We start from the raw sequence: 16,700 nt of genomic DNA on the forward strand, positions 1-16,700 counted from the left end.
CGTTGCCCGAGCCTTACCTCCCCCAAAAGGTTCGTACTGACGTCTATGAGGATATTGAATCCGGGGACGATCTATGAAGCCACTGAACACAGTGTAACGATAACCTCTAATCTATTAGTGTACCAAATACAATAGAGTAAAACTACCGGAGAGAATTCAGTAGCGTGCACGGTATGTTAGATGGCGCTCCCGAATGCCTAACCGGAAACGGAAAATGTGTTCATTTCGAGCAGTATACAATTGCATGGGAAAGGAGGTATGATCAGTGATGGGAAAAATCGAGGTTGATCGAATTTCTGCCACTTTCTACCACAAGTGGCTGAAAATGGCAGAAAGTGGCAGAAAGTGGCAAAAAATATCAGAACACATGTGGAACGCCGCCGGTGTTTAGAATGGCCGATCTTAATTCTAAAACATCTCAAAGACAAGAAGGATCGTATGGGTTGGATAATTTTTTTCAAGTGTCCTTTGCCACAAAGCATATTGATATAGCATTGGCTGAAATGCAAGATGTTCCTACGAATATTGATATTTATACTGTTTGATGGTTGATTGAATTGATAACAGTATCCAAGGCCTAGCCACAAGACTTACACCTTTTTTTCACACTCATCAAAATGGTTATTGAATACGATATAACTTTTTTGAAATGCAATTGTCGTCATTTTGACTTTAAAAAGTTTAAGTCAAATGGCATCCCTGACTCCAATCGATTGCGGTGGCAAAATTCAAACTCGATCACACACCAATGACGTTTAGTGGTTGTATCTCACGCTCGATGCAAAATACCCATCCAAACGTGTCAAAACTACATACAGGTAGGCTTAAAAATGAACGGAAGTGATCGTTAATACTAGAAAAAGATGATTTAGAATAATACAAAGAATTCTATTTTCTGCCATTTTTGGACCAATTTTTGCCATTTTCTGCCACCAATTTCTGCCAGGTGGTAGAAAATGGCTTTTAATAATTTCCCATCCCTGATTATAATGCATTCAAGCATTGCGGTACCTCCCAATCAGATGCATGCCAGCTGAAGGCGTGCTTCATCAACTCTTTCCTCCGAATCAAGTACTCAATCAGGAGGAATCCGATGCTCAAATGTCTTCTAGCAGGGTTTCAAAAAGTTTTCCTCTCCAGTCCTGGTGGACTCCATCAATAAAGGGGAGCCAGATGCAATCAGGTCAGTTGAATTAGCAACTTAAAACTTGAAATCCAGGCTTGTGGGTAAGTAAATGATATTTTTTGAATGAAATATAAGCCAAAATATCTATGCTTTGATTCAAAACTATGGCGACTAATCCCAGTTGCCTGAGATTACTCAAACTGCACATGACAATCGTTTTACGGCTGCCGGTAGGAAAATAATGGAATAACTGACACCTCTCAAAACCATTCCTTATTACTATTTAGTACTAACTACTATTTAGGTTTCTAAACATCGGTTACCAAAATCGGATAAGAAAAATCGAAGCTGGAAAAATCTGTAAAATGAAATGCATATTTTGTCCCATTTCGGTGCATATTAAAAGACTTTTTGCATATTTCATGTGCATATTTTAGGGAAAAATCTTGCTTATTTCCCTCATCTCTATTAATCACAATACACTAGCTCAACACTTCCAACTCATGGTCGATGGTCATGCTCCAAGGAAAAACTATTATAACAGGGTGACGTTTTCTTATTCAAGTTTGCACCTGTTGAGGCAATGTACAATCAGTTTCAGGTTGCCAATTTTGATGCCCAATTTCCGGCCCTTTGGCATGCGTAATCGACTCGATGGGTCCACGACAAAGGGGACACACCTCCAGCATTTGAGAGCACTCCTCGCAGAACCCCGCATGACTACAGGGGTTTATCACAGCCGTTGAGGGACGATCGAAGCACAATGAGCAGGCATTCTCGTGGATGCTGATCTGACGGATGGCTTCCAATTTGACGTGTCTGGAATGAGAAGTGAGTGGAGGAAGTCATTTTCAATCAGACTGGTGTCTTGGTGTCTTGGCTGCACATTCACATAAACATATAAATGAGTGAGTATGCAAGGCATGCGTTTGTGTCTGGATTCATCGGGTTGAATCCGACATTTCCTCTTTGGAATCTTGTTCTTTAGCAATTCGAGGTCAATGAGCTTACACTACCCTGAACTTGTAATCACAGAATGCGGAAGATGATAATTTTGCTGGAATTTGCCATGCTATTTCTTTACAGTACATTCCAGAGGCCATTACGGAATATATTTGTATCGACAGGCTGAGAAAACAGATGGTTATCAATTTCTGTTCCGATCAACTCGGTGTCTTCTTCTTCTTTTAAATGATCTAGGGCATGTGATGAAACATGAAATCAACCTTGGGTTTTCCCACTATCCCATATAATCTTTTTTGCCAAAAGCAGACTGACCTGGGCAAGATCATTTTGTCTTCATCGCTCAAAATGCAATCAAGATTGTCGTTCAAAGGTCGGAAGTTCCGACCATGAGGCGGGAACTTGAACGGATCCACTCCAAAGTTGAAGAGGCAATGTTGAAAGGACATGAAACTAGCGGCTGGAAAGTATTCCTGTTCACCATTTCCTCTCCAATCCTCGAACAACCAGGTCACCGGAGCCAAACCCCGACCATTCAGCCAGAAACACAGTTCCTTTTTGTCGAAATCAATGAGAGTTCCCATGACATCTCCGCTGCACCACATCTTAGGCAGTTGATCTTGAATGGAGTGGCTCTGAGCACCGTGCCAAAGCAGTTGGCGACACCCATCAAAAGCCACGGAGAATTCGTCGTCACCAATTCCGAAACCGTCCTGAATAGAGTAATAGGAGAGAATTGATAGCCGAATCTCACGCCCATAAGACCCATACGCGACACAAAATGTGGTTTGAACTCTGCCTGCCAGATTGCGCTTTATTCGATTTTTGAGCTAGCCTTTGGCAAATATTAAGTAGCCTGGGCTAGGTTTTCCAGATCAAGTTAAAACGAATGTGAGGCGTCTTTGACAAGGTATTATGTTTCATTATTAGGGGTTGAAAAGATATTTTTTTGCTAAATTAAGTTTTTAACTCTTGACGCCAGTTTCGGGCAAAAACACTTTTTCATGAATTTGAACCATTAAAAAACCTGAAACCGGGGATTTTCTGGAAAATTGAAGGACTTTGTCATGCTAAGGCGAAATTTAGAGAAATACTGGGTGGAAAGAAATTCAGGGCTACTTTGGCCGTGTCTGACAATGTATGTCTTTGCTTTAAGACTTGATTGACCTTGATCCACAAGCTATCATTAAGAGGAACTGTTGAACACATACACACGTTAACCTGCAAATAATTTAATTTTAGCCTTAAGGTGAGCCTGCTAATATGACATGGCAACTAACGAGGACAAACCTTCTCACCGTTTTCACCAAAACAATTTTCAAAAATGCAAGTGAGCACAGTCTTGATGTCAGAACAAAAACCAAGAGCCTGCTGAAGACTTGCAAGAGGTCGAGGGAAGTGGGCGAGCCTTTGGGTGTCCATCCTCGAACCATTGGTAAGTGGAGAACTTCATGCAAGAACGGCTAATCCCTTTACAAAAGACCAGACCGAGGTCGAAGACCTGGGATTAAAGAGTCAGTCTTCAGATGGCCAAAAGTCAGAGGGTTACCAATCTCCTTTAGACCAAAATTGGATAATTCGTGGTATGGTATTAAGTTTTTCATTAGTTATGTCTGATAAAAATTTGTGATTCAATATGATCAAGAAATTCTTTGAAGGAGGGGGAAGTATTTCCGGAAGTCACAAACAGAGGCCCTTAATTTCCTTTTACCCTGCACAGTACATTCCATGTACCACTTCACACAATTTTTTGTCTAAAAATTGCATGATAAAAACATTTATATTCATCTCAATCTCAAATTTGTTATGTTTCAACCTTTCTCGAATTCCTTTATTTTGAACATCTCCTCCTAAGAATGTATGTATTTGATTGGCATTGATTGATAATTCAAGGTGTATTTTACTTTTTCTATGAACTTTAACGTAAGCTTTTTGTATCCAATTGCCTTAGATTCTCACACAACGATGGTTTTGATTATAGAGACCACGTCAGGATGCTTCAAAATATGATTTTCATTTAGAAGTCTTAGATATGTGCTACATTAAAATTCAATTTTCCGTTGAAGTAAAGATACGACCGTATTTCTGAGCCCAAAGATCGTGAAAAACAATAATCAAGCAATTTTTTTCCTTAAAAACCACCATAATGCATGAATAATCAAACACCTCCAAAACTTTCTTCACTTTTTTTATAACCTATTCTTACGTTTTCGGAACTTTTTTTGACGACGGATTTTCATAACCTAAAAACCTATTTTGGCCAAAATCAAAAGTTATTTTCCGACCCCTATTCATTATCGTTCTCGTAAACATATTGAGAACTGCCTTTTTTTGGGTTTTACGATAATTCACGATAAGTTTAACTGGCAATACTGGCATATCATTCATGTTTGGGATTCGAGAAGGTTGGCGAAAGCAATATGGCCCAAATAAAAGCAATAAAAATTAAGCCAACTTACATGGTTGAGGAATTTACTCTGCTTAGCGGCCCAGCCGATTTGCATGATCCCTGTGGTAACAATCGTGGCCTCATAGTACCAAGCACCTTGGCCAACTTGCGTGGTACAGCGAACACTTTCGAATGAGGACGCATCCGATCTGGCCTCCAAGCCCGTGGGTGAAATCTTCAGGTATTCACTTACGTCATTTGCATTAAGTATCACATTGTACGGCCGCATATCGGTCTTCAAGTAGGAAAAAGGTCTTGAGCTCTGAATGACTGCAATGAAGGACATGACCGATGGGTATAAATGACTGGAAACATCGATTTGAAGATAGGTCTGGGGCTTACATATGTTGTCTAGACACCATTGGGCACAAAACGAGACTTGTCGAATGATGAGATCCTCAGGGTGCTGCTGGGAAAGAGCCTCTAGTCGTATTAGAGGCGTTTCTAATCCACGCTTCGTGAACTCCTCCTCAAAGTAACGACAGATCATGATCTTGTTTTCCGAGGTTTGGGCAAACTTCTCCAAGGTCAGCATCGAATACAGTATCACAGAGGGATCCTCCTCGGGCACCAGCTTCCCCACAAAGTATTCCAGAATCTCTTGACAAAAGAACTCTTGACATCGGGATCCGGCCAACTTCTCGGCCATGAACCCAAGAACAATGGCCACATTCTTGTCGAAGAACGACGACCTTTTGGAGTGTCTCCTATGGATCACTTGGATTTGCTCGCATAGTTTCCTCATGGTAGCCTAAATTGAACACACAAACGTACGGTAAATCTATCTTATCAGGCAAGTAGAATGGCATATGGCTTTATTTTTAATACCGCCGTGGGCAAGGGACAATCGTCCATGAGAATGGATATGGTGGCAGGTCCTAGCGGGTTTTCAGCTGGAATACACCGGATCATGGAATGAATGATGAGGAACCATCCGAGCTCCTTCTGGGCGATATGATTCAAGGCCAGCATGGCCACCGGAGGATCCTGATCACTAAAGATTACACAATGTTCAACATCATAATAATACAGATTTTCTGCAATATATTGGCCATTGAAGGAGCTCCCCGTCACTTACTTGTCGACCAGGTTGCGGATGGATTCCAGGGTTTTGGCCACAAGTTTGTCGATGGACTGAATCATGGTCATGATCAGTTTGGCTTCTTCGGGTGGCAAGTGCAATCCCGCTAACACGTGGGTCTGCAGTTGCTCGTGCTCATCAGGCTGGGTGCGTTCAAAGTCCAGGTCCACCAAGGTCAAGGGGCGGGCCAGAAGTCGACAACTGGCCGACAAGCACTCGCTTTCGCCTCGGTTCAACATGGTGAACGTGAGCCAATCATGGAGGCCGAGGATCTGGAAGCCGCTCTCCAGCTCCTCCAGATTCTGCTCCATTATGGACAGAGACACGACCGAGGGCCCGATCAAGCCCGTGTGCTCTTCATGGCGGGTGGGGCGGGGGTCAGAACTGTCGTGCAGTGGGTTGAGCCGTGGGCTCGAGGCAGGGCTCGAGGCAGCGGGGGGTTCGGGCTCTTTGGCCTCGGGTCCGCTCGAACTGGAGGCCGAAGAGGACGGGCAACATGAGCCACACCAATTGAACAGGCGTCGAAACATGATGAGGAGTCAAATCAATCAAGTCGGGGCTGGAAGAGGGGCAGCAGGAGGGTCAGGGCTGGGGGCTCAGCTCGAGCCTCATGAAGCATGATGGGGAGGGAGGGAGGGGTTTGGTGTTAATGTTGATGTCGCCCGTGGCGGGCGGGAGGGTCGATGGATCGATGGATGGATCGATGAAAGATGGGAGGATGCTCTAGCATCATAGGCCTTCAGGCACCTCTATTATTGTGCTGAGGAGCCCTCTTTCGGTGAAGTCTGTTGTTCCTACGGATGTTGTTGAAAAGAACTAGAAGAGAGAGAGAGAGCTCAAAACCAGACATAAAAACCGAGTAAACCACGCACAACAAAGTGAGGGGCAAAACATGCCCATCCAAATAATTCTGACAGTGTGAATTTAAAACAATCCGAAGAAACTGACATTTGTGCAGTGAGTAAGTGACCAGCAGTAAGAGTTTTGAGCAGGAAGGAGCACTGTTTCTGAGCTATTAGACAGAAAACAACAATAACGCATGGGGCTTTTCTTTCTTTTTTATTTGATTTTTTGAACCTTTAAGTCTTGTTTTACTCATCATAGGAGGGCACAAGCCTTTTTTGCTATCATGTATCATATATGTTTCAACCTTTTCTAAGAAAATTAGGTTATAAGTTATAACTTTACTTTACCTAATTACGTAATTTGCTTTTACTTTATTAATTTATAGGACAGATGAGAAAGAGGCACATGAAATGGAAAGTAAACTCAATCATATCGTAAAATGGAAATGGATTCAAAACTGTACAAAATCGAAGAGCAAAGCTATGAGACCTGAGCGATTATGAGATAATGAGTCGCTACTGCAAGCCAAATTAGTTTTGACAAACGTCTGGAATTTACACTCAACGCCAACACAAAATGTTTTTTTCTGTCTCTAGACTAATGATATTGCATGGAATGTCCTTGACAGCCTATTTTATCACCGCTCAACCTCTCATGCCGCAGGCTTAATAAGTATTGACAGGATCAAATTGATAATCATGGGCGGTTGCCAGCAGGGCTCCAAACTTACCTTGTCCATGCACTCCTGACCCTGATTCCATATTAGGATGATGTTTTCAAAGAACGGCCCTAGGCCTATCGTGTTTAGGAACAGTGGGCCTACGTGCTGAAGAAATATCAAGTTCCTTTAAGGAACCAAAATTTTCGTTTTTTTAGTGATTTGACTAATATAGGTGAATACTCTTTATCCCCGAGGATTTTTTCAGGTTGGCGAAAACGAGCTTCAATGTCTCAATAGGAGTGCACTTTTTGCAACCTTATATTCAATACAATTTGCTTTGTTTTAAATTACTTGTAAAAGATTGGAGTTTGCCACTATTTGACCCTACTAAAAAGTTGTAAAATAAGATTGAAGTCGGATATTGATAGTTGGTCAAATTTTCCGATTTCAGCCTTAGAGGTTTTTTTCTCTCATTTCTTTGCTCTTAATAAATTGATCAATGGTCAAATGCTGACATGCAAGTTATGATTTGCAAACCACATATCATCAGTCCCTTAGAGAGTTGGCCATATTTATCTCAAATTCTGTTCTCTGAAATCTGTTCCTCAATGCAATATCCCCTCGGGTCTCAATTACGGAAGAGTTAGACAATCGCCAACATCAAAAGTCCAATGAAAAACAATCTGAATCGTTTTTAGCTGATGTGGTTATACAAATATGCCGACAGTATAATTTTGAAGCAACATTTTGCCCTTGTTTTTAACTTTACACTCATGGCCTTTAAGTATGATATTCCTGATGGATTGTCCGCAACCCGTCAGTTGGCCCATGGTTGGTCTCAAAAAGTAACCCTGATTTTTCTTTCGTCAAACCAGGACTGCTTTTTTGCTCAACCTAAACTTTTTGCGCACGATGGAATGTTTTTAAGCATCCTAAACCTGAGGTGCAAAAATTGAAGATTCAGAAGCAACAAAATGGTTTACAAACGGCTTTGCCAGCAAAAAGGATATTTTCCATGCATGAGAATAAGGGAAAGTGTGGCGCATAAAAAGTATTTTAAACTTGCCGTTAAAATTGTGCTTCAAGTATCTTAAGCACATTAAATTGACGGAACTGATTACCATACTGAAATGAGTTGTGCTCCTTGAGACAATATATGCAGGCAGGCCAAAAGGCCTGGAGCCAAAAGCGCAATGAAACCTTGCTAGAAGATGTTCAAGCAGCATCTGCTAATCAAATGCATGCCAGCTGAGGGGGTGCTTAATCAACACTTTTTCTCAATCAAGTACCCAATCAGGAGGCAACGTAATACTCAAATGTCTTCCAGCAAGGTTTCACAATGCTCAAATGTCTTCTAGCAAGGTTTTAAAATGCTTTCCTCTCCATTTTTGGTGGATTCCATAAATGAGAGGAGCCAGATACAATCAGGTCATTTGAATTGATTAGCAACTATAAATTTAGAATGGCAGGCTTGTGAGTAAGTAACTGATATTTTTTAAATGAAATCTAAGCCAAGGTATCTTATGTTTCAATTCAAAACTATGGCATTCATAATTCAAGCCATTCTACTGTTAAAAGAGCAAAAACAAACAAACTAGTCCCAGTTGCCTGAGATTGTTCAAACTTCCCCTGGCAATCCTTTCATCTTTGGTGGTAGGAAAATAACAATAGAACTGAAACCATTCAAAATCATTTCCTTACCGTGGCTTGCATTTTGAAGAGAACTACTTTTATGTTAAACGGCAGCCACTACAAAAATCTGACAAGAAATATCACAAATAAAACTGAAAAAATCTGCTGAATGAAGTGCACAATTTTGCCATTTTTTGTGCATATTTCAAGTTTTTTTTCAAATTTTATGCGCGTATTTTAGGGATTTATTTTGCAATTTCCCCCATCTCTAGCAATATTGATGGGGCTTGGCACACAATCAAGCAGCCTGACCGGCTGTACCGGCTGGACCCGTCAGGGATGACAAAATTGCAATGGGGGCTTGGCATCTTTAAAACTTATGATTTTTCAAGGGTGGCTGACTTTACTTTTGCCCATATCTTTGGGCAAGTTATGTGAGGTGAAATCATCCGTTTTTATCGATCTTGACAACTCATTTTTTATTTGATAATATATGATCATTAAATTAAAGAAGCAACAATCTCCTGTGAAATCCTGAATCCTGAGGCAAATTGTTAAGGTAGAGGGATCCCTTAGTGACATACATGATGTCCAGTCAGGTGTTCCCCGGGGCTCCATCTTAGGGTCCCTCCCCTATTTATAATAATCATTACCCCGCTTCAAAAGCTTAGTATTACTGCCAGTCTCTCTTCTTATGATGACGATACAAAGCATTGCAAATGACCTGGAAATAATCTATTCTTGGATTACTGAGAGTAATATGGCCCTGAACGGAAAGACATTCAGTCCACCAACGAATTTGAGTTGGCTGAACGCACATTATGCCTCGACGGTCACTAGAATTGATCCTAAATCCTGGGTTGGGACAAAGCTCATGGATGCTTTTGAAGACGTACAGTACCAGATACCATCCCTACCTTCTCTGAACACTGTACAGTACCAACCTTTTTGGTCTCTCCCAATACGAGAGCTCTCTCATTCCTGTGATGTTCCTAGTGAAACATCTTTGGACTTGTTCGACCTTTTGCCAACCTGCTGAACTCATTGGAACCCAAATGGGTGAAGCATATTCAAGATGTGCCTGAACAATCGACTTGTACAGAGTTAGCATCGGGATGCTACCTCTGGACTTAAACATGCGATATGTCCAACCGCACATTTGAAAAGCCTTACCCACCTTCAACTGGATATGCTCATCGAACTTTCCATTATTTTGTAGGACTACACCTAAATCTTTCAAAGATGAGACCTGCTCAATATCTTTACCTCAATTATCTACGAGTGGAGTATTTAAAGGAGTGACCCAAATGTCATTGAGCGGAATTTCATTCCGTTCAGGGCCATATTACTCTCAGTTAGGGCGGCTTTACACTAGGATGGAAAACCAAGAATGAATCCGGTTTTAGAATGGAAATAGAACTAGTGCTTGGGCGACTTCGGACTTTCATTGTACTGAAGTCAAATAAAAAGACTCATATTGCGAAAAACTCGCCCCAGCATTAGTCTTACTTCCATCCTCATACCGGATTCAATCCTGGTTTTCCATCGTAGTTTAAACCCGCCCTTACCCATGAGTAGATTCGATTTAAGTCCTTTGCAAGGCTAGTGGAATCTTGGCCATTCCTACCAGAAACTAACTTTGTATCGTCTGATTCAAGATGCAACGCATCAAGTACGAGAAAACAGGAGCAAAAACCATTGAGCATCTCATCAGAAACTGAGATGTCACGCCATCAGGGCCAGGAGAGCTCGAGAGTCTCAAGTCTCTGATGGCCTCTAATGCATCTTGATCTGTGACTACAAGATCATTTAGATGCTTAACTTGACTGACCTTGTCAAACTCAACAGACTCATCTTCAGAGCAATGAGCTGATGCTTCTGAACTCAGTGGGGTTGAAAACACACTCGAGAATTGATCTCCAAGCATGTTAGCCATAGTCTCTACATTGCTAATGGCTTCCTCATCAACCACAAAAGGCCCAATAGAGTGTTTCATTTTTCTCTTAGAGTTCGCATAAGAGAAAAATGTCTTCGGATTCGACCTGACCTCCTGAACCACCTTACTCTCAGTTTGTAACTGGTCATATTCGATGGAGGCCTTAATCTTACCCTGAACTACGTCCAACTTTTTTTGGAGACTAGCCACAATTACTCGATTCGAAGTGCTCTTCAGCCTTTTTGCTAGTTTGCAACTCTTTTTGAACAAAGTCTTCCTATATTTTGGAAATTTTGTTCGTGTACCACCTTTCGGTAAACATTCAGAGATTGCTAAAATAGAGCAAACTTTCTTAAAAACTGAAAAAAATCTTCCCTATACTTCACCCCGCTCTGTGGAACACATTAAGAGATTGCTAGAGTGGAACAGACGTCCTCAAAGACTAGAATCATTTTGTCTAAGGCTACATCGGTGGACGATTCCTTATTCGGCATTGAAATGAGGTCAGCCTCTCCTAACCTTTCTACAATCAACGGCCAAGGTTCACCTTTGAACTTGAACTTAGCCAGACCGACCTTTTTGACCGGTTTTACTATGGAGCACGGCGGCTTTTGAGTTATGGTCGACCCTATCTCAAGAACATGAGGATCTGACAGATAACTAGGTGTCTCATGGACGTACTGGATCAGATCAGGGTCATTGGTAAAAAGAAGTCAAGAACGCTACTCGCTCTGGTGGCTACACCAACATGCTGAGAGAGATTGCGCAAGATCGCAAATTCTTCCAGCTTTTCAAACGACTGAGATATCGATTTCGAAATGGGAATGTACCCATCGGGACTAGCCCCCCACTCTACAACGCTAGCCGGAAAATTGAAGTCCCCTACAAAGAAAACCTTCGAGCAATGTGCCGGATCCAACTCATTTCCAATGAATTGGAGAGCTGACATAAAAGAGCTTCCTGAACAAGAAGAGGATAACAAGGAGCAGGGTGTGGCCAAGAAAGGCCTGGGAATCATGTCTGACAAAGAGAGTTCGAAATCGAGGTCCTCTTCGATAGAAGAAGCTATCAAAGAAGTGGTGAAAGCTCTGGAAAACATCAAACAAGGAGGTAGCAATCCCAATGAAAGAGGAGAATGGGGAAATCATTGCGAGTTTTTCTTATCCAGTCTCGGTCTCGCCGTGGGCCTCGGGAACATCTGGAGGTTCCCATACGTTCGTTATGAAAATGGCGGCGCCGCTTTCTTGATTCCCTATATCATCATGCTGTTCATCGTGGGATTGCCCATGTTCCTCTTGGAAATGGTTTTCGGGCAATAGACAGATCAAGCCCTCGGATTTGACAAATTAAGACCTCTACTTCTCCATTCGACATTTGTACATGACCTATGTGCAAATCATTTCTAACATATAGGCATGCACCCTTATGTGGGAATATGGGATTATTAGGGCGTATTCTATCACAACGAACTAAGTTGAAACCAACTATGCTTAGTTCTTCATCTAAGACCCTTGGCCGAAGCCAGGTTTCTGTTATAGAGATGAATGAAATCTCTCTCTCAACGGCTAGTTCTTCTAAGATCTTAACTTTTGTGCTGTCTTTTTTAAAGATCAGACAATGCACGTTCATATATAGCCCCTTTGCGTGCTTCTCTTTTGACGGACCAAGTTCACAAGGTCTTGGACCATCCTCTCCAACCATAAAAAATCCCGCTTATCAAAAAAGCTACGTTCTATTGGAGGCAAAGCATGAGCTAATGGGGATGGTTGGGTTTGGGATATGGGTTGGGCAGCTACATGAGAATAGGAACGTGTTTTGGGAATAGGGGTGGGGCAAGGAATATTAGGGAGGAGAGTGTTTATAGGAATAGGGGTGGGGCAAGGAATATTAGGGAGGAGAGTGTTTATAGGAATAGGGGTGGATTGGGTATTTGAAGGGAGAGGAGGGAATTGGGTTAGGAAGGGGGGTGGGGTGGGATTAGGTTTAGGAATAGGGTCAACTCTAAAACTGCGAAACTGAGCTATCCTATTTCTCGCTTTTGTTTGTGTCCCTTCTACGTGGACAAAGGTACACTGTACATTAAATCACGTCTTAAGTCTCATGGACTGACGGCACATGTACGGGTAAAAAAGGACAATCTACCTTTGAACATCCCTTCTTCCCATTGTACTTCTCAAGGCCGAACTTGAGAAGTTTTTGACACCATTTAGGGTGGTCAAACTGGCAGTCTTTTCCTTGTTCAGGACAAGGCTGCTTTCGATGAACAGGACAGACTGTTTTCTCTATAACTGTCTTTTCGTGCTCTTTTTCAAGAGGAGGTACTACTTCAACCTCTACATTGGTCAAAGCAGTCGACCTATCAACTACGGGGTGAGCCTGTTCTTTAAGCACCACCCTGGTTTCATTGATCCAAGCAACTAATGCCTCTATAATAAAGAGTTTGTTGACTACGGAAGGATCCTTCCCTTCTAAGACCAAGTCCAAACATTGTCTAGCCTCTTTGCTGACTTTTCCAAAAAATGCTAAACCTAAACATAAATGAGCAATAAACTTATTAGGTTTAAAAGTAATTACGTCTTACCAAGGAGTCGTGAAAAAACAAACCTAATCGAGTGAATGAATGAAAAGGTTTTCTCCATAGACAGGATTCGAACCCACGCCCTTCGAGGAACTATGTCTTTCCTCTATCGGGTTCATTAGACCACTCATCTACCATGGCGTTTTAAAAGGTTATCTCCAAAGGCGGGATTCAAACCCACGCCCTCTGGGGAACCATGCCGTGCTTCTATCGGGTAAATTAGACCACTCAGCTACCATGGCTCCTTGTTTAAGTCCAGAGATAGCATCGATCATGAAGCTAACTTTGTAAAGTTTTACAATTTTGCCTTTTTCAAATGTTTCTTTTTCCAAAAGTATAATTTTCAAGATGTCGCCTTAACATATCGTGTCAAAGAATGCCAAATATAACTTAATTGTGAAACTGAAGTTCTTTATGAGCACTATGAATACTTTGCTTTTCTTATAAAAGAGTAGCATTTTTCTAGCATTTTCGAATTCCAATTAGCATTTTTTTTAGCATTGATTTTGCACGAGCTACCATTGCTGGCTGAAAAAAGCCTGGCCAGCCTGCTTTCGACCGTCCGTTCACGGTGTACAGTGTCAGCCCTCAAGAAAACGATACAAAAGTGCCGGGCTCATATTTCTTTAAAATCATATTTAAAAAGAGGGGGAAAACGTTAGCTCTGTAAAACCGGATTCGTCATTTGACCATCTTGCTAAATAACATACATCAGTTGCGTCATTATATAGTAGGCGTACATCTTACTTTAAACACAAATCTGTCCGAATATCGATCAAACGGAAAGTTTGAGTCATGTGGAGGGATGAATTCCTAAGTCCATTCTCACTGCTGCTCCTGGATGGAATATGGAGCGCTATCAAGTTCAAAAGAAAATCGGTCAAGGCTCCTTTGGCCTTGTTCACTTGGCGCGATCTAAGACTCCTCCCGCTGATTACGTAGTGATCAAAGAGATCAAGCTGAGCAAATTGAGTCGCCGTGAACGGCATGATGTGCAAGTGGAGGTCCAAATCCTGGCCAACCTGCATCATCCCAATGTGGTGGGCTATGTGGAATCCTTTGAACTGGATTCAATTGGGTGAATGAAATCTCATTGCCTAATGTCTTCCATAATGTTTGACCTAATGGCCTAATTTAGTGTGTCCATGTTAAACAGGAAAATGCTCTGAACTCAAAGGGCGAATACATTTCTCTCAATGACATCCTTTAAAGAAAAGTATTCTGGGAACATCTTACGAAAGTTTTACTCAAAATGGTGCATTCGATAAGAACAAGTTTCTCCTAAATTCTTTGAAAAACATTCCTTTTCAAGGACTCCTATATAATGACCTACATTAAGTGGCTTCTACTCATTGATGAAACCATTTTTTTGACAAAAGCCTAGAAACCCTATTGATTCCATGCAATATGTATTTAATCAGGAAATGCACTTGAAATTTGCAGGACACTTCCTTGAATTGCATAATGATGACGCTAAATTGAATAATTTCAAACGATTAACAACAAGAATTTCTGGATTACTTTTCAGGTCTTACTTTATCGTCATGAAGTACTGTCAAGGCGGGGATCTGTATTCCAAAATCAACCGACAAAGAGGTCGCCATTTTCCTGAAGGCTTGATTCTGAAATACTTCGCTCAAGTTTGTCAGGCCTTGGATTACATTCATGGGCAAAATATCCTGCATCGGGATATCAAGTCTCAGAATATTTTCCTCACCAGAGAAGATGAGGTTAAATTGGGCGATTTTGGTATCTCGCGCATCCTGGATGGAACCCACGATTACGCGCGAACTTGCATTGGAACACCTTACTATCTAAGTCCTGAAGTGTGGGAGAACCGACCCTACAACAAGAAGAGTGACATTTGGGCCCTAGGGTGCGTCCTCTATGAGATGACCACCCTAAAACATGCCTTTGAAGCGGGTAAATCCGACTAAAATGTGACATCTCATCGAGTTGATTTGATGATCATTTTTCAGGATGCATGAAGAACCTGATCTTAAAAATCATCCGAGGATCGTACCCGGCCATCCCCAATCGATACTCCTACGATATCCGGGCATTGATTGCGAGTATGTTGAAAAAGAACCCCAAGGAACGACCTACTCTGGCTTCCATTCTAAAACGAGGATTCCTTCAAAGATGCAATCAAGGCCTACCAGCGCGATCAAATGGGAGGAAATTGTCGCCGAGAACTAAAGCTAGACCCAAATCAGCTCAAACCGAGGACAGGTGAAAGATTGTCTTTGATGTGTTCGTACTTATTTTCATTCCGTAAGTATCCATAACGGGAGTACTTAAAGCCGCATTCATGTTCCACAGACCGAGCTTCAATTCAAAGTCTCCATTGAAGGAATTAGGAGGTTCCAGGAAGCCGAAATCGCCAAACAAACGTATTGCTAGGATCGTTTTCAAGGAGGATTTTCCGTTCCTGAACTTTCTTCGCGACGAACGAAAGCACGGGAACGTTAAAGGCAAGAAAACCAAGAAACACAATATTGAAAGCAAAACGCGTGTTCTTCAAATTAGTACAAGTTTGGGTCAAAGAAAGACCAAATCCCAGGAGTTGTCCAACAGAGCTCGATTGCGGCACCAGCAACAGAAGCAAGGCAAAGCTTCCTTCGGAAAAGGAGGTGATATTTTTTTTTTAGATGATCTTGGAAATCATGGTGGTCACTTCCATGTCTTTTATTAGATCCATTAAAATTGACCCCTATGCTGAAGAGTCCTGCGGGGGTGGCTATGTGGGTGGAATTTGGATCCAGCAAGACGCCTCAACACAAAAAACGCTGGAATCATAAACCGATTCCAGAGCCAGATCTCCATTCGGAAACTTTTACGGTAGAACCAAGTCATTTGGCCACCATCACTGAGGAACACGACAATCGGTCTAAATCAGGCGCATTCATGCGCACAATCAAAAAATTAATGTGCACGCACGAGAGGTAAAAACATCCTTCCGTTTTCTGTTTTATTTCAACGTTCAATTCAACGACAATTCAATTTCAGCAATATTGCGGTCATCGAAAGTTGCACGAACCTCTTGGAGTCCGAATCGAATCTATCGGATCAGAAATCTCAATCGCAATCCTTACCAAATCTCGTTACTCCGGATCTCCTCCAATCTTTGGACTTGGACCAAACAGAATCGGTCAAGGAGGGCGACGCAGTTTCAAGTGGATTGGGCGACGGGATCCACGGTTACCTGGAGGAACAGCGGGTATTACTGGAACAAAAAGTGGGTGTTGGCCCGTTGTTGAAAGTCTATAGGCTCATTGAGGATCTGGAGGAATCCGAGAACGAACAAATCGACTATACAGACTTGAAGCAGATCCTCGGACCAGGTCACGAATGTTACATTGACGATATCATCCAACTTGTGGTGGCTGACAGTTTTTTTCAATGACTATTAAATAAGAACAGGGATG

At 41.9% G+C, this 16,700-nt stretch overlaps 2 protein-coding genes across 3 annotated transcripts; one reads left to right on the forward strand and one right to left on the reverse strand.

Annotated features, from left to right (window-relative positions):
• Window positions 1-1,661: 1,661 nt before the first annotated feature.
• On the reverse strand, window positions 1,662-6,424 carry LOC131884845 (RING finger and SPRY domain-containing protein 1-like). Its single transcript, XM_059232736.1, has 6 exons — window positions 5,617-6,424; window positions 5,367-5,532; window positions 4,881-5,289; window positions 4,549-4,808; window positions 2,405-2,802; window positions 1,662-1,945 (listed from the first exon to the last, which is right to left on the reverse strand). Exons 1-6 carry the CDS (start codon window positions 6,147-6,149, stop codon window positions 1,687-1,689), a joined length of 2,025 nt encoding a protein of 674 aa, XP_059088719.1. The 5' UTR covers window positions 6,150-6,424; the 3' UTR covers window positions 1,662-1,686.
• Window positions 6,425-6,450: 26 nt separating this feature from the next.
• Window positions 6,451-16,700, forward strand: LOC131884847 (serine/threonine-protein kinase Nek1-like). 2 transcript variants are annotated; one of them, XM_059232738.1, is made up of 6 exons: window positions 6,451-6,580; window positions 14,801-15,195; window positions 15,252-15,504; window positions 15,595-15,905; window positions 15,968-16,217; window positions 16,282-16,700. In XM_059232738.1, exons 2-6 carry the CDS (start codon window positions 14,817-14,819, stop codon window positions 16,676-16,678), a joined length of 1,590 nt encoding a protein of 529 aa, XP_059088721.1. In that variant the 5' UTR covers window positions 6,451-6,580; window positions 14,801-14,816; the 3' UTR covers window positions 16,679-16,700. The 2 variants fall into 2 exon arrangements, with proteins under 2 accessions (XP_059088721.1, XP_059088720.1); XM_059232737.1 differs by lacking the exon at window positions 6,451-6,580 and adding an exon at window positions 14,003-14,350.

This window comes from Tigriopus californicus, chromosome 8, assembly GCF_007210705.1.
Source record: "Tigriopus californicus strain San Diego chromosome 8, Tcal_SD_v2.1, whole genome shotgun sequence".
Taxonomy (NCBI): Eukaryota; Metazoa; Arthropoda; class Copepoda; order Harpacticoida; family Harpacticidae; genus Tigriopus; species Tigriopus californicus.

Excerpts from the sequence above, each read along its gene's own strand:
- LOC131884847 (XM_059232737.1), top strand. The coding sequence starts at position 14,121 with ATGGAGCGCTATCAAGTTCAAAAGAAAATCGGTCAAGGCTCCTTTGGC. Across the intron at positions 14,351-14,800 it reads TTTGAACTGGATTCAATTGG|GTCTTACTTTATCGTCATGA; the intron begins GTGAATGAAATC and ends ATTACTTTTCAG. Across the intron at positions 15,906-15,967 it reads AGCTTCCTTCGGAAAAGGAG|ATCCATTAAAATTGACCCCT; the intron begins GTGATATTTTTT and ends GTCTTTTATTAG.
- LOC131884845 (XM_059232736.1), bottom strand. The coding sequence starts at position 6,149 with ATGTTTCGACGCCTGTTCAATTGGTGTGGCTCATGTTGCCCGTCCTCT. Across the intron at positions 5,290-5,366 it reads ATTGTCCCTTGCCCACGGCG|GCTACCATGAGGAAACTATG; the intron begins GTATTAAAAATA and ends TGTTCAATTTAG. Across the intron at positions 2,803-4,548 it reads AGAGTAAATTCCTCAACCAT|GACGGTTTCGGAATTGGTGA; the intron begins GTAAGTTGGCTT and ends TACTCTATTCAG.